The sequence below is a fragment of the Cyprinodon variegatus genome, unplaced genomic scaffold (genome assembly GCF_000732505.1).
Source record: "Cyprinodon variegatus isolate N-32 unplaced genomic scaffold, C_variegatus-1.0 Scaffold799, whole genome shotgun sequence".
Lineage (NCBI taxonomy): Eukaryota > Metazoa > Chordata > Actinopteri > Cyprinodontiformes > Cyprinodontidae > Cyprinodon > Cyprinodon variegatus.
The window spans coordinates 9,433-27,294 of NW_015151252.1; the positions used below are offsets into that span (position 1 = coordinate 9,433).

At 37.1% G+C, this 17,862-nt stretch overlaps 2 protein-coding genes across 2 annotated transcripts in view; one reads left to right on the top strand and one right to left on the bottom strand.

Annotated features, from left to right (window-relative positions):
- Positions 1 to 835: 835 nt before the first annotated feature.
- Positions 836 to 3,286, top strand: LOC107098670 (U6 snRNA-associated Sm-like protein LSm4; the record flags this gene model as incomplete). Its single annotated transcript, XM_015396454.1, has 4 exons — positions 836 to 877; positions 1,177 to 1,275; positions 2,814 to 2,994; positions 3,166 to 3,286. Coding segments are annotated over 4 exons (429 nt in total), but the record flags the coding sequence as incomplete, so codon positions are not given.
- A 2,157-nt stretch (positions 3,287 to 5,443) lies between these two features.
- Positions 5,444 to 17,862, bottom strand: part of LOC107098671 (E3 ubiquitin-protein ligase RNF213-like) — a 66,319-nt gene continuing 53,900 nt past the window's right edge. The window contains 13 exon segments of the mRNA XM_015396455.1: positions 5,444 to 5,600; positions 5,817 to 5,995; positions 9,376 to 9,465; positions 9,600 to 9,794; positions 10,183 to 10,260; positions 10,537 to 10,738; positions 10,935 to 11,115; positions 13,719 to 13,802; positions 13,941 to 14,070; positions 14,875 to 15,126; positions 16,106 to 16,194; positions 17,083 to 17,257; positions 17,656 to 17,809. Coding sequence (XP_015251941.1) covers positions 5,444 to 5,600; positions 5,817 to 5,995; positions 9,376 to 9,465; positions 9,600 to 9,794; positions 10,183 to 10,260; positions 10,537 to 10,738; positions 10,935 to 11,115; positions 13,719 to 13,802; positions 13,941 to 14,070; positions 14,875 to 15,126; positions 16,106 to 16,194; positions 17,083 to 17,257; positions 17,656 to 17,809 — 1,966 coding nt within the window.

The following is a 17,862-nucleotide window of genomic DNA, read 5'->3' on the forward strand; positions in this document are numbered from 1 at the left end:
TCAACCAGAAACCATAGAACATGTGCTGTTTGAGTGTATTCAATATGAAAGTCCTAGTCTGGATTTAAGGAAGGTACTGGAACATGAAGGTATCAAACAACTGGACATTAAAAATATCTTCTCAAATAAATCCAGAAAGACAGTACTTAAAATCATGTCATCTTATCTTCAACAAACTGGACTAAACCTAAGGATTTAAGGAAACATAAATAAGAACAAGTAGGTGGCGATAATGCTCCATTTGGTTGCAAGTCGCCAATAAAACAAGAAGAAGAAGAAGAAGAAGAAGATTAAAAATAGAAGAAGAAGAAGAGTGGAATGAAAGAAGAAGAAGAAGAAGAAGAAGAAGAAGAAGAAGAAGAAGAAGAAGAAGAAGAAGAAGAAGAAGGAAAGAAGAATTGTAGGTGTTAAAAGTCGTGTACTAAGCAAGAGACAAAAAAATATAATACAAATCATTCATAATGGTGAGTAAACAACAAACGGGTTTTAATGGTGGCTAAGTTTGATTATTTAAAAAATATATCTTCAGTACGGTCGGTAGTAACCGCGTTTTCTGGTGTGTAAATCAGTAAATTGTTGAGACGACAGCTAGCCTATACTAGCATCTTAAGCTAAGTTTGGTCTTCGTTAAGTGGAGAAGCAGGTTTTCTGTTAAATAGCTGTCTACAATTTTATAAATATTTAGTGTAGTTCTATAAAGTTTATATTTCAGGTTTATTTGTAATACGTATTTACAAGAGTCACTAGGCATTAATGGAAAAACCCGTTCTCTGTGTTTTAAGCAGCAGACACGTATATTTTTAATTGTTTCTTTTTTTTTCTTGTTTTTCATCAGCTTCCGTTGTCTCTGTTGAAAACTGCTCAGAATCATCCCATGGTAAGGAGATACAGTGCAGCAATACCTCTGCAGCATTTAATGATTATCCATAAATTTACGACTTTAGCTGTGAAAAAAAAAATATTTGGCTGTTTTTAAGGAGTTTAAGACAAGCATAACTTATCAGCTTTTTTTGTAATCCTAACTATATTTTATATTATCCTATATGTTGTGTTCTGAGGATTGACTATTCACATGATGTTATTAATCCAAATTACCAATGTCTTCAGATGACCTGCATTCGGTTTGTGTTATTTTACAAAACTTTGGATAAATTCTTTTTCTTTTTAATGTTCCAGTTGGTAGAGCTTAAGAATGGAGAAACGTACAACGGTCACCTGGTGAGCTGTGACAACTGGATGAATATAAACCTGAGAGAAGTCATCTGCACGTCCAGGGTAAAGCTATGGTTCATAAACATGTAATTTATGTAGACAAACAAGACTATGGCTATATTCACAGTGACATAAGCAATCAGAGTCAAGGGATGACTGATCTTTATTCCAATTAAGAGTTTTGGGTTATGCTGATATATAAACTCATATTTTGATCCAAACATTATAACTTGATCAAGAAAATTTGTGCATGTAAACAAAGCGAGAGCCCTGCAACTATGCCAATCAGTGCCCTGATATTGAAAATAAGGATTCAGTTTTTACAGGTCAACTCTTACATTTTACAGGTTATTCATAATTTATGTTTGGACTGACTGCTTTTTGATAGGTTTATGTCCACACTACTACTTTACAGTGTTTGCTTAAAGATCAATACAGCTATGGGAATTTGAACCCTTAAAGATGTAAAGATATTTATGGAATTTGACTTTGATGTCTTAAAAAAATCCTGCAATTATTTAATGCAGGATTTCAGTAGTTTCTGATGTGTGCAACTTTGTTTTTTTCCCACAAGCTAAAATCCTCACACAGGAGGCGGTGGCAGCGGTGATTTCCGTGAGCCCCGCAGGTAGTTCACCGCTCTGCATTTTAGATGCACAGTGTGTACACCCTGGGACGCATCATCAAATAGGAGGAGCTTCAGTTGTGTGAAGCTGACACTCTACTGATGTGAAAAAAAACTCAGCAACCCCATGTCATTGCATGTCAAGGTCTTGCGCTCTGTCTGCATTTCACAATAAAAAGCACGGGTGAAACTTCACATTATAGACTAATTCTAAATTACTCCTTGTAAAAAAAAAAAAAAACTTTTTAATCGCCTTGGGGAGACCATGATTTTTTTTAAAGCCCCAAAAGCTCTGAAAATAAAGGCCACTTTGGTTCATCCAGATGCAGCTCTGATTTGGTGGGACTTCCTTTTACATCTACCCGCCGCAGCCGAATGCCTTCCTTTGAGCGTATTGTAGCATTTTTAACATTATTTTCTCTATTCTATTTTAAGTAAAAAAAAGCCTACAACAAGTCCACGATTGGCTGCCGTGTCGCGATTTCATAGAAAAGTGTAGCTTGTTTCATCTTTAGCGATCACCTCTTCTCTCTCTCCATAAGGTTGATAACACCTCAGCTATATCTAGTACCACGAGGTGAGGGCGGCGCAGTGAACCCTCTAACCTCAGGAGTTCGACGCTTTATCACCCTTCATCGTGCGTTTTGTGTAGGGATTCTATGTGAATCCACCGCACCCCAGTTGTCAGCACCTCTGGTGTAAATGCGCCTTAAGAAACATAACTGTTTATATTTTAACAAATAATTGTTTGAACCCCACCTCAACCTATTTCAAAATACCAAAGTCCCCCTATAAAGACTAAAAAGAAACTTCAGTTGTTTTCGTCTTCATGTATCCAACTTCCAAATTTTTTCCAGGATTACTGGGCTTTGTTTCTTTTTCATAGTCATTGTGGGCTTTAGTCTTTATTTAGAACAACCAATGCTTGATGATGGATGATTTTTGGTTGAGAATAAGAGTCATTTCCCTTTCACAGGATGGAGACAAGTTTTGGAGGATGCCTGAGTGCTACATCCGAGGCAGCACGATCAAGTACCTACGAATCCCTGATGAGATCATCGACATGGTGAAGGAGGAGGTGATGTCAAAGGGGCGCGGGCGTGGAGGATCCCAGCAGAATAAACAGCAGGGGAAAGGAAGAGGAGGACCCGGCCGAGGTGAAAATAATCACTTTTTCTTGATTGTTTTCTCATCCCTCTGCTAAAAATGCACCTTAATCTTGCTACTGTTTTCTTTTAATTGAAAATGCTTTACTGTTGCTCTTCATCAACCTAGAAGTGATTGGTTTTCAGAGCTTAAACACCTCTTGTCTGCCGTCCCTCCTGCAGGTGTGTTTGGCGGCCGTGGCAGAGGGATGTCTGGGCCTGGACGGGGTCAACAGCAGCCATCCGATAAGAAACCAGGAAAACCACAGGGAATGAAGAACCAACACTGACAAACAGTCCTGCACCTCTGCCCACATGTTAACTGAGGGATCCCTGCTTTAAATAGGAGTGTCCAATTAACCCTCTGCTGTTTGATTTTTGGTTTGATGATGTAGAAACAACGTGGTTCTGCAAGAAAAGCTGTGCTCATTGCACTTAGTTTTTTTTTTAATAATCAAGGTTATTTCACAGTGTTGGCAACCTCAGCTTTTTCAATTTATAAAATTGATGGTAATTTTTTCGGGTGTAGTTTTCATAATGTGGAAAACAGCCTGACCCAAAATCTGTAGTATAAATATATTTTTTTTTATGTCAACTTTTTTTTGTAGTTATAAAACAGTTTTTCAACTTTTTCTTTTCAACTTGATAAGGTAAAAACAGCAAACTGGTAGCTGTGATGGCCAGCCCCTAAAATCTTTTTTTTATTTTTTTTTAAATACACATTAACATGATTATGCATATTGAAATTTGGGTATTTCAGGAAAAAAGAATTCTCATAAGTTCAGATGAGAAAGTCTAAAATATTGGTTCAATGTTGTAACTAAATGCAATATTGTATTTTATGCACAGAAGAACATGATAAAGAAATTATTGGGAAAGTTATTCTGATTTCTGAAAAGACATTTGTTTTGGTTTAATGTGTTTTTTTGTGTTTTTTTTTTGACTGCGGGCAATGTGCTGGTAAAATCTCCACAGTTGAAGTTGAATTACTGAAATAAATTTGTTTTTGTGATATTCTAACACAGTAGTTCAACAATACTCTGTTCATGCTCAACCTCAATTTTATGTGTGAACCCATCATAGCATTACATTTCTAAAAATAAATATTCAAATTACTTTGGTAAATGTAACATGCTAAAACAATTATATCTCCAACAAATTAACCACAGAGATAAGTTACCAGGTAGGAAATACAATCTTGAATATTATGACTCGTGACAAGATATAAGCTGAGATTATTCTTAATTCATTTTATTTTGAGTGAAAGATGCAGTATTACACTTTATGGATATTGCAGGTAAAACACCAATGACAAGTTCCTGTCTCTTTTCAATGATCATATAGTTGTTAAAACAGTCAAGCTAAAATACTAAATGTAAAATAATCATAAAGCAATTCAAAAGTATTCATGAGAACACTGCAGTTTTATATAACACTTCTGCAAGTGTAAATTTCTCCACTGAGAGATCAATAAAGTCAAACAAGTATTTAACATCAAAAGGTTAGCATAAACATGGTTAAAACTAATGTCATCCCTCCAAAAGCAAAAAAATGGAAAAACGGCCTCAAATGGAGAAAATTTAAAAAGTATCTTTCATATATTAAGTTTCAACATAAAATTCTGACCCTGTAAGATTTGTTCATTGTTTTCATTCATAAGGTAAATATGTTTAAAACCTGTCACCATTTAATAATTTGACTTAAGAAATTACTTGATTTTACTAAACTGATCTTTATAGCCTTCCACTATCCAGTGATTTATCAGACTTCTCAGAATTTTATTTCATCCTCACATCAAAAATGATAATCAAAAACTAAATAAGAAATGGAGTTATTTTATGTATCTAGGATCACATATTGTTAAAATTACCAATAATAAACAAAATAAAATCACTTAAATTGTATAGACAATAACCAATAAAGTTTAACCATTGGTTATAATATTGTTAAAAAGATAAGTAAAAATGTAAATAGGTTAAAAATATGTTATTTGCATGTCAAAGATTTTCTAATACACCAAAAATATTTTATGGAAATACTACACTAAAACTTATGTGTTGTTAAATTTATGAAAAAAAAGAAAAAACAAGATAGATTACGTTTTGGTGAAGAACAAAAAAAAAATGTCAATTTTTGTAAGTCATAATTTCAAATAGATCAACTAATCTTATTTAACACAGTCAAAATCAGAAAATAAAATGTTTCCCCTTTAATACCTGTGTAAAGTACAGGTTGAAAGATCATAACAGTATTAAAAACATAGATAAATGTATTCAACTAATGCATCATATGTACCAGAACAATTTTGGTTAATAATTATATAAGTAAAACCACACAGTGACACACTTCACCCCTAAAAATAAAAAAAGAATAAAAACAGAGCTCTAAAAGAATATTCACTTAAGTAAAATACCCAATAAGAAAAGGATAAACAATTACATTAACAATAAACTCATCCCATTCATCCCTCGTTCATCCACTCTTGATTGGATGTGGCCACATACTTCCATGCATGCAGAATCTGTGAAAGCAGTAGATTCTCAGGGAAGTTTTCCTCAAAATATTCCGGAACCTCCACTTCTTTCTGATCCATGTAGAGTTGCATTGCCTCTTTTACCCTACAAAAAATATCAGATTAAAAACAAAAACAAACCCTTGTATTTTAGGTTAATTAAGAGAAAAAATTATTAGTACTTTAATCAGGTAGACAGAAAGAGCTATGTATTTCATTCTAAATGCAGGGGTTAAGTAAAAAAAAACTTCATAAAACAAATAAAAAAGAAATAAAAACAATATTACTAGTGATAAATTAAATTCAGCTGTGTGTATTTTACCCCCAGGAGGGCTTGTAGCGATGTGTGGCATGTGAGCGCCCGAGATTCAGCTGGATAAACTCATGCATCTCCAGCAGCCATTGGTTAGTGTTGGAACGAGACATGAAGCATTTTAGCTCCATCTTGTTCTGTTCAGACAGTGGGTCCTGATACTCGGCTTCATATCCGGAAAATGGATCCTTCATAAACAAAATGAGTTAAAGTATATTTACAGTATATGGGGCTAACAGAAAATATATGAATAAAAAGCAGGGGGTGTATTAAACAGCAGAAAGTAATGCAGAATAGCAGAATGTAGTGTGTAAGTTAGAAAACTCCAATAGCAGCCTGGCTATGCAATGTTGTGGTTGCAAATGCTTTTGGGTGAATTTGGTTAAAAGCAAAATTATTTAAACTTAGTTTTGATTGATTCAGGACAACTCCTGAGCTTTCCAGTGTGATAAAGTCTGCAATAGATTTGGAAAGTTGGCACCAAAATCTGTGAAGAGTTGAGGGATTAGGATGCAAGTCTGTGATGGGAACAAACCTCAACTGCCCACTATTCCAGTCAGAAAAACACAGTTTCCTCAGGATATCCTCTTATTGTTTAAACAAAACAAGCACTTTTTGAATTCTTGCAATATAGTAATGGTGTAACGGATTACTGAAACGTTGGTCGTTAAGGAGCCCTCCTTAACGATGGACTCTTAACAATCATAGACAGTTTTCAGGTATTACAGGAGACAATCCCCCCCTTAACAGCAATCCCCCCCCTTTAACGACTGACCCTCAGAATCATAGGGCCGGATCTACCAAAGGTTTGCGTGTATAAAAACGTGAGCTATTTCACTGCGCACGCTAAAAAATGTACAAACTGATCTATCAACAGCGTGCTAAAAGGATTTGGTCTTTAAAGGCACACTATGCAACATTTTTCAGTTAATTAATGTGTTCCATAACGTTTTGGATGATTAAATGAGTCATTTCAGGTTGAACAAAGGTATTCTCGGCCGCCCTGGTGGTCTGTGGGGGAAATACCACACTTGCAATTGCAGGAGCACCGACCCGCTAACCTGACAACAGCCAGATGCATGTCTCGCTCCGCCTAGCTCCGCTCACATACATCTGGGAACCCGCCATAGGAATTGCCTTTACTGAAGGCTGGGCCTTATCAAAACTCCTTGCATATAATTGGATAAGCCACTTGTCTGTCATCTTTATTGACGTGCTATTTCAACCACTCACACCGAAGCTAACCCGTGACGCTGTGAGAGGAGGAGCCATTTGGTAGATCAAGCTCTTGCCAAATTCGGTCGGGAGAAGGGCGAAAACATCGTTTCCACCAACAAAAGCCTTCAAAGCCGTTCTCTGATGTTCTTTTAATGAAACAATATCAGATAGATTGGACAACACAGAAGAAATAGCAGCATCAATGCTAACGCTTGCTTCCTCAATGCGAGCCGCCATTGTTGTTGGAATCTCACGGTCGCTTCTCCACTCCAGGACACACCCACCCTGCGTCCTGATTGGACAGACCATAAATTCGGTTGGGGAAATCACTTTTAATGAGCGGGTTCCCAGATGTATGTGAGTGGAGCTGGGCGGAGCGAGACATGCATCTGGCTGTTGTCAGGTTACCGACCCTTGTCTTGCGAGTCTTGCGAGAGTCAGTCTTGCTCTAGGGTGTCTCCAACAGTTTTGCACCTGCCACCAGTTACGCAATCTCTCTTGTTAAATCACCCGCAAACCATGGTTCAGCCCCTCGCGCAAAATTCTAGTTTGCAAGCGCAAATTACTGCACGCAAAATTGGATCTTGATAAATCCGGCCCATAGAGAGGTTTCAGATATTACAGGCTAACGATGGAACCAAACGACCCATTCATCGGTTACCATTTGCATGTTTCCAAGCGATACAAGGCTTTGTCTATATAAGACTCAAACTCACTGCTGATCCAGACATTTGAATTGAGAAAGCTTCCTGAAGAGGTGGCGAGACGTCTTCAAATCTTGGAAACCAAGTCCAGTGGATATTTTTTGAATTTTTACGGAACCACTTAAAATATGTAAACTTCTAGATATATAAAACTTAATTCTTTACGAGTATAATTTTGTGTTTTTAACTTTCGAAAATTCAATTTCTGCAACAAAAATGTAATTTAGAGAATATATTATTGTGATTTTGATCAAGAAGATTCTGGTCTGATCTACAAATGGAACAACAGAGAGGAGAGTGCTTTTAATAAATGTAAAAACGGCCTGCCATTGCCCACTTACGAATTAAATTGATCAACTATCTTCTCCTTTGCCATCTTTCGCCTCTTTGTAGCTGTAGCACTGTTTCTCTGTCTTTTTTTTATTTTTTTAAATTTCTGCTTTAAAATTTCTAGTTCAATAGGAGTGAAATAGGCACTTCCTTTTGCCTGTGGTTATGGTGACTCACTGTATCAGTGCTCCACTGATAATGGCTTTTCATACTTGTTGCATACGTGCTTAACTCTGAGTGGATCTACTTAGAGTTGATTGAACTAATTCATAGCAGCGGTTGTGAAACCAGAGTTCCCAACCTTAACTAGATCAGCTTAGAGTTGCGGATTTGAATTTGAGTTTGTTAAACTTGCTTCGCAAAACGAACCCCAAGAGTCTGTAGGTTCTTCTGGCTGATACTAGACTGAACTAAATTTTGGTCGCTAATGTTTTAAATCTACATGTTGGTCCATCCTCCTAAGCACATTAAAAAGACATCATGTAAGTTTGCTAAAAAAAAAAAAAAATCTTTAAATGTCTATAAAATTGTTTTATTTTACCCTTTATGACTAGAACATCTACTGACACTTCAGGAGTTCAGCGCTAATGCATCTATGCACCTATTTTTCTTTATTCACTTTGGGTCAGATTTTCTCACGTGTTCGGTGGATGTGACGTCAAGTGCGTCCATGTTAAATGGGTCTGAAATAGCACACAATAGAAGTGTTATGTTCCAGAGCGATGTTGTGGATATTTAAAAGCTATCAGCATCCAACTCAACTCAGACAACTCCGGCTAAGGTGGAAAAAAGTAAAAAAAAAAACTAAGAGGATAAGCAGAAGAGTGCTGCAGTTCTGTGTTTTGGTCACAGGTGGCAGTATCATTAACTCTGTAATGCCTCTTTAAAGTCTCGTCATTTCTGGGTTGTTAGAGTCTATTGATTCGTTTTATGTTTGCCCATTTGAACCATGATGAGTGCACTTGTTTAACCTCTTCTGAATGAGTTCCTGAACCGAATTGTAGATGCCTGCAAGCTGAAACCACAATCCCCCCTCTGTTTAGTGTTGGCTTTTTTCTTATTGTGAAAGATGGCCTCCTTCAAACCTCATCAGTTCTCCAATATCTGAACATTTTGTTCATCAAAGTTGTCATTTGTTCTTGAGGTGCAGATGTACTGCTGAATCTTGCCCAGCACTGCTGGCTCTTATGTTCTGTGCCGTGCGACTGTGTATTCTTTTTTCTTTTTTCTTTTATAAAGCTTGCATTAATGTTAAAATAAATCACAAATGTAACACATTTAGATTTGAATGACATTACAGTGAAATAAGCACATACCCTTTTAAGCTGCAGCATATTTTCCGATTTAAGGGAGGAGAGAAGTTGCCACAAAGAGACGCAATGTTGAAGCTTACATTTTTTCAGAGCCTGGAGAAAACATGTCACTTTCAGTATGAAAAAAATAATGTGAAATGTATTTGCTCATTTGATGATTATAGATAAATAGTTTTTTAGAAATAAAGAACCGCATTTATATATCTTTCTCTCCCAAATCTTCTTACCTTCTCTATATGTTCAATGTTCTGGCCCATCTTCAATATGTCCTGGAGGTAACTCACCAGTGACATACTGGGATCACCATCAGTCATTGAAAGAAATCCAAGAAGCAGGTCAACAATCTTAAATGCTTCACACACCTCGCTGTAGGAGTCAAGTTCTCTGGACACGCTGTTCCGGGTCAGCGTGGGAAGTGAAACCTGAAAGACAGATAACCCATCCTGGCTATGTAATCTGAAACTTATTGCTTTATTATTGTGTGTATAGCACGCCTGCATGCATCCAGTCATAAATATTATTTTTTTTTGCTTTAATGTTAATTATAACTGTTTACATATAATGTAGTGGTAGCCACTTGACTTACTTAGTAGTCTAAAGGCCCTCTCTGACAAGTCTTAGATCAGAGATCACTTGGATAGTTACTGACATGGCAGGGCATCATCATGGCACAACATTAGGACTCCTGATTTATTTCTTGTTTTTACTATTTTATTCATTGCTCATTACTAATATTTCTCTACTTTTAGGTAGATTTCTTAGATTACAGGCTTTTGATGAAAACTTTTAACCACATAGTTCCAATATTACCTGGTGGACTTTTCCTTTGATCATTTTGAAAACAGATTCATAGTCTTTCTCTTGGGTGTTAATCAGAGTGGGAATTCCCTGAAATAAACCATATACAGTTTAGTTTCATACACCAAGATACACCAAGGGTGCAAAATACCTTTATGTTGTAAAATAGAGACAAAGTTAGAAATATGCCAAGGTTAGCTGAAAATGTTAAGTCTGGCAACTAGTCAATGTGTTTGTTTTCCTTGATCATTTATTTTTTCAGTAAAGTTTTAACAATTAAAACCAAGCAATGTAACATGCTTTTGTTTCTGAGTTTCTGCCTATACTTAATGAATGATCTATAATAAAACCAATCAGGTGACTCACAGTGCGGGTGATAAGAGGTTTCCCTTGTAAAAATCGTGTGAGGATCTGTTGCTGAATGCGTGGCAAATCATATTCTGATAATGTCTCACGGCCACGCTCCAAACTGTACTGACAATTTGACAAAACCAGAGGAAGCAGGTCCTTCTCCACATCATAGCAGATCACATGCTGCTCCATGAGGTCATCCAAAGCAACCGTGTAACTGGTAGAGCAAAGACATTGGAATGAAGAGGTTATTTTGTCAAAAACTAATAAACAACATAAATTATGCAAAACTAGTAATTCATTTTAACTAAATAATCTAATGGTTTTCTTTTCTTATGATACAGTTACATTTTATTTTAACTGTTAAACTTTTTGTTTAGTTCTGATGTTTCACATGAAATACTTTTTTGCACCTGCTGTCATCTCCAGTGTGGCGTTCCACAGCATTCACCAGCTCATTCTGCAGTGTCACCAGGTAGCTAACTAGCCCTGTGGCACATAGTCCTGGACCCTGTCGCCGAGGTAGCAGGTACTGCAGCTTGCTGTTCATGTCCAAATCATTACTACAATATTCCTCTGGGATTTTCAGCTCATCTATTAATTAGAAATAAAGAATATGTGATATAACATTATAGATACAATACAAATTTGTTATTTTTTAAATACAACATTCAACCATTCAACTTTTTTTTGAAAATAAAAATATGTATATAGTACATAATAAAAAATTACATTATATAATTAATGTTTTATACCCCATAGGAAAAAAAAAAAAAATTGTATGTAGAGTAATATAAAACAAAAGACTGTGGAACCCCCCCCCCCAGAACTATACTATCGAACCAATTTGAATGACAAATGTTATCTTTCCATAGAGCTTCCTTTATTATGCTGGAAGAAAAATCTGGACAGTTCTGCATATGTTTTTTCAGGATTTGAAGTTTAATCTAAATTCTTCCAAAGAAGAATTTCAGTTTTATAATAAATAGACAAAATACTTATCTATAATATTATCAACTAATCAATTGTCCATAAAAGCCTGTCCTGGGTTGCAGGTGCCTCTCTCCAGTAGTCAATGAGCAAGAGGTACAGCTCATAATGGACAGTCAATCACAGAACAAGCACAGGAAAAACAATCATACTTGCACAAACACATACTTACGGACAAATTAGAGGTACAAATTCTCCTAATAGGCTAAGGTAAAAAAAACACTGACCAGACAGAGAGAATCTATGCATGCATGCGGAGAAGATGCCACAAGTTAACAGTGCTGGTAACTGCACCACTGTTCAGCCCTGTTAGAAAAATGTAAATGTCATCATTTTATTTGTACTAAGTTACAGGCATTTGGCCTGATAGGAACGTTACTCTCTGGTCCAGTCACTTTCGTTTTCTGCAGAAAAGTAACTTGCCTGTTTTGCTGTTTTTTTCTAGGACAATAAGGGGTTATTTTCATTTAACCCTAACAAGCCCTGCATTAGAATCACAACATCATTTTCCTATTTACCACCTTCCTACCTACTCATTTAAAGCTAAAATCATAATCAACAATTTTTAAAAGGTGTGTTCTACACTATTTGATTAAATTATGCCTCAGAAGGCTAGGATGCCATTGTTAGAGATAGATATACAAAATGTTGATTGTGTCCTTTGTTAGCTATAAGCTGTAACATAACATTTTTTCTTTGAGTCCTGTCATAAGGTAGATTGGAAATTTCCACTGCCGTCATGCATGGAAATTATTGTGGTTAAATGTTAATTATTATCAACATTATTATTAATTTTAAAATGGTGTGCCCTTTAGCTATAAATTGAAGAGAAAAACTGACTTTGGGGAGACTGTACAAGGTTGGTCACTTACACATTGAATCAAACCTTAATGGTAAATCCATGCTTTCTGATTTTCTAAAGTAGCAATACAAGATTACCAATATTTAAATCGGGTTGCAAGGCATTCAGACAAAACCTTTTAAATACTATTTGTTAAGGTAATTTGTGTCTAATATTTTATTAGACATAATACTTTATTTTATGAAGTGTTGACTACTGAGCCGCTGGCTGGACCAGACCTCTGCAGAGAGCCATGAGCCGCCCGTCCTTAGCCGGAAGAGAGGGGCTGGGGGCCAATAAGACAGGCAGGGGGAAACACCGAATCACTAGGTCGGATTAGGTTGCTCCGTCCCCAGCTGGCCCCCTGCCCCTGCCCGACGGGGTTCCCGGACCAGCACCGGAGCTGACCACACGGTTCGAATGCCCGGTGCTGCACTGTAGTCGACCATAAACCTCAACGATTTTGAAATTCCCCCTGGCATTTATTTAGTTATGAAAAGTAGCACATGTCCGGGAAAAGGAGGACATCTGGTCACCCTACCATATCAACAATTTCGATGTTTCAGTGAGTGAGTGCTTGTTGCTATGATGCGCCTTTGCTCAGCAGCTTCGCTTGTTGTAAACCAACCAATCAGTGCACAGTCCATCTAAATATTGATGAGCATACCATAAGAGGAAGAAAACCTGTTGTTTCATTCTAGGGCTTTTAACAAGGCTTGCATTAGGACTCATAGCACAGCAAATATGTCATTTTAAGCCCAACAAATGTTACACACCCTATTCAGAAACTTTAAGGACCAGCACCAAATACCCTATATATTCATTCTATGACTCCTTTAAAGGTTCCATAATATTCTACATGTGAAAATAAAAAAAATATATATTCACAATTAGGCCCACAGAATAGGTTTATGCCATTTGTGCAGGAAAATCCCTCTCAGATTTGGTGGACAGCCTTTATTAAAACCTCCTTATTCTGCCCTCTTTTGGACAACCTGTTTTGGCTTTCCACTCCCCTGTCCTCCCAAAGGCCACACCACCACAACCCGCAACCATGACAACTTGTCAGTTCGTAAAGATGACCTCGGAGCACGGAATAATACGTAAGATGACGGCCTCAGTCAACTCTGGAAAGTTTATTTCCCCTTATGATACAGTACAGTATAGACGAGCGATAAAACAGAAAGGATGTACCCTGTATATGACTTCAAGGGGCACCAGGTCCAAATCGAGATATTGGATGCTTTTTCTAATGCATGAAATGGTTGCAGTCTGAATGCAACATTAGATTCTTAGGCAATACAATTTGCACTAGCTGTGGCACTTGCTACCATCCAGATTTCCCCTTTGAAAATGTTTTACTTACTGGTTGTTACATTCACTCTTAGCAAATTCCAGGTTTTCAGAAATATTTGAATGTGTTTCTCATACCACGCCCCTATCGCTGAACCTAAAATAGGAAAGAATAGCATAAAGTTATATCAAAATCATGGTTAATAAAAATAATTCAAATAATAGCCAATAAAAGAATTCAAATGATAGGAAAATCAAGGGTGTTAACATTTATTGTATAGTATTTTTAATTTACCTTTTTGATTTATGAGAAATTCGGAAATCGAACCCACAATCTGTTCAGGGGAATTCTGGTACATTTTCACCAAACGGTTCTGCAACATTACTATATCTGGTAGGAACTTCATCTGACGATATTCTTTCTCCTAAAAAAGAGCGGTAAGTCCTGAATTGATACATAATAATTATTTATCTTAGTTATAGTTGTTTGTTCTTTTTTAAATCAACCTAACAGGAAATGACATAAGTGCTTACAGTCAAAATTGACATACATTCAGAGGAACAAACTGGCTCTTTACGAACGTCCACCCTAACCCCTAAAACCCTCAATCACAACTTAGAGCAGGGACTATATATTGGGTTTTAAAGTGAAATCAGTTAACTGACCATTCGGACAGATGATCATGACTTTTCACTCCCCGTTGGTCATCTACACAACAAATCTAAGAATGCTTGCGAGGAGAGCTCTGGCCAAGAATTAGGCGATATATTTCTGCTCATCTAGTGACCGGGGGGTGGGGTGGGGCGGGGGTCTTTAGGAGGAGGTTGGCGAAGAAAATTGCTGAAGAGTTAACACCGAAATGCAAGCAAACAATTATTGACAGAAACTTTTCACATATCCTGCTTGTATGATCTGATTGAATTGTCTCTGTAGCGTGCCTTGAGATAACGGGTTGTGAATTGTTGCTATACAAATAAACAGAATTGAATGGAAAATTTAACCCATCCCTTAGGGTGCAGTGGTAACCCAGTTTAAATGCTGTGAGGTTAAAACTGGTTACTTGAAGGCTTCTCAGAACACAGTTGCTCTGCTCTAGCAGCTAGGCCATTTCTACTCCCTACAAAGATTTTGTTTGGTAGCTGATAAGTTGTATTGGTCTACTTAAAACATATCTAACGTGAAGTAAACTTAGGGGCTTTTTTTCTAATAAACTTTGCTACACATTCACCTTCTGCAGGAACTTCCAAAGCAACGGCAGTTCATCTTTTTGTTCATTGTACTCTATGATGTGTGTAAGGCTGAGCAATGACAGCCTCTCCCTACAGCTCCACACTGCTGAACTGTGGACCTTGGATGTCTGCTGCAGGGATGTGAGAAATGTACAGTCATCTCCAAGAGTGGTTTTCAGGATAAAGTTGGAAGATACACGGGAGTCATTTGTGATATGGTCCTTTGCTGCTTGCAGGGGTTGATCAATAATCTAGACAAATAAATACAAAATCATTCAATTAGTCACAGGAACTCTTCAACAAGACCAACTACAAATTTCAAAATCTCTAAAAAAATAAATCCTTTAAGTTGAAAGCAAAAATACCAGTCTTTCAAGCAACACAGTGATTCATTAATATATGCAATATGTAAAAAATAAAAACAAAATTAAGTTTCTTGTGCTGCTAGCTTTTTTTTGTTCTTTTTTTTGTGTGTCCTCTCTGGCAACTGAGGGAAGAGTGGAGGCGCCCCCCCAGGAGACCCCCCACCCGCCGCAACCGAAGCCAATTGGGAGCAGCAGAGACGAGCAAGTAGGCTCCGATGGCAGCCAGCCATGCTGAGGTGGGACCGGCCATAGGTCCCAGGGACTCAAGGTCTAGGGGACACCTTACACAAATTTGCATTCCTCACACACATCCCATATTCCCCGGCCTAGATGCCGACACCCAAAAGGAGGACCAGTCGCCCGGACCCGGTACTGTATGTGACCCCAAAAGTCGAGATTCATAAGGGGGGGGGGGGACTTCACCACAACCCTGCCTTCGCAGTTCTTGCTCCGGTCTGGGCCACCCAATCCCACACTCAGACCAGATAGCCCACAAGACAGGCCCCCCGAGGACGGTGTCAGCATGACTCGAAATGGCCAGTCAGACACGGCCCCAAAGTGTCCACAAAGTGTCACCACTGCTTATTTCTTGTTGACCATGTTTACTTACTCTAAACTCAGGTTTGATCTGTTGTGACATATAACATCTACCAACAGAATTTTCCTGAATAAAATGTGGTTGTGTGGTGTGTTTGGCTATTCACCACACAATGTAGACACAAACCTGTTATATCTATGTTTTTTATTATGTATATGGTCTATTAGGTTTTAAAAGTGACACGATAATTCTAAAAATATTGCTGAGTTAGCATTTGTACCTATTATTGATATTTGCCTATGTGTTTTATTGAAGTGAATTAAGTACCTTCAGTTTAGGAGTCATAATGTCCGTGGCCACAGCCGTTTCCCAGCTGTTTCGGGATTCTTTTGTGGACAGGTTAGCGTCAATGTTATCTAAATTAAGGAAAAACATATAGTATTTGTAAAACATTCATTACAATCAACAAGTGAAGGTTTTGAGAAAGAATAAAACTAAAATGTCTGATCATTAAATCAGCTTTAATCTATAACTTGATTGAATACAAAACACGGCTGTCAAATGATGGTTCAATTTATTAGAAAATCTACTCTAACACACCTACCCCTGTGTAAAAAAAATGCTCCTAAATCTATGAATTTTATGCACTACATATGGCAGTAATAGCTTCCATCACAAATTTACAGAAATTGCCAAAATAGTATTTTACATCACTTTGAAGGGATCTTAGTCACTCTTCCTTGGTGGATAATCCAGGTTAAGAAATAAAAAAAAAAAAAAAAAAAGAAACTGTACAGTGATTAGTTCCACCATTTGCATTTTCAACTCCACAATGCAGACTAATCACCTGAGGAGCTTATCACCTGGTGAAGTGAACAGAATGAAGCAAAACAAGGCAGGGTTTTTATTTTCTAACGCTAGATTTTACACCTCAGCTTCCTTGCACACCTGAGTTTATTCAGCGACACTGGAGATTCTTTGAATATTAAACATTTAACACAGCTCAATAAATTTCAAGTCTGGATTGTGCTGGAAAAATTTGGGTAGCTTTGCTTACATAAATATAGTCATTTTAACAAGGTTTCAGTATTAATTGTCCTTGTGTCATGAGAATTAGTCTGGTTATCTGAAACATTTAAGTGAATCAAAAATATAGAAATCAGACAAGCCCTGTTTTCAGGGCTGTTTTCATAGCACTACAGATAGGAAGCACATATATCTGAAGTAAATTACTCATATAGCTGAACAGCTTATATATGTATTAAATAGTTTCCACAACAACTAAGATGTGTTACACTACTTACATTGATTGGTTTGTGTGGGTTCTTGAAGGGATTTGAGAATTAGGTGGGCAGTGGTAACAGCATCATCCGCTCCTTTTGCCAGTGCTTGAGTCAACTGATCGAGATCCTTTATTATATGTTGACTCAGAAATAAGGAAACATCTTCCACAGGTGGGTGGATGATGTTCTTGACAGACTAAAATGAAAATTTATTGTGAATCATAAAGTTATTTAGCTTAGTTATTCTGCTTTAGATTTGCTCTCACGGTCTATATAAGTCACTAATACTAGGAACCAAAAAATTTTTGTACTTCTGCAACAGTGGGTCTTAATGGTAAAAGTAATCATATGGTAAATAAATTATTATTATATATAGAAAACAATCTACCCCCTTTCTCACTTTAATAATATGCGCGGCATGGAAAGTTTATTTACATAGCACGTTTCAATGGCATGACAATGACTTATTGTTGGATTGTTACAATGTTTGTAGTTGTAACTTGATGAAGTATCAAAAGTTCAATGGGAAATAAATTGTGTGAAGTCACATTTGGGTACTAATGGGGAAAATAATGTTATTTTTATTTGACTTACCTCACAGTTCTTCGAGGTGCCAAGCAACATGGACAAATGTGTAACCAGCCGGACCAGTGTAAATGGTGTCAGAGACAGGTTCTTGGTGTCAAGAGCATCTGGGTTGTCTCTCCTTGCAGGTTCTCCAAGGACATGGCCAGGTCTTGTGCGATCCCTAGAAAAACTGTTACAAAGGCAGAGTATATATATATATATATATATATATAT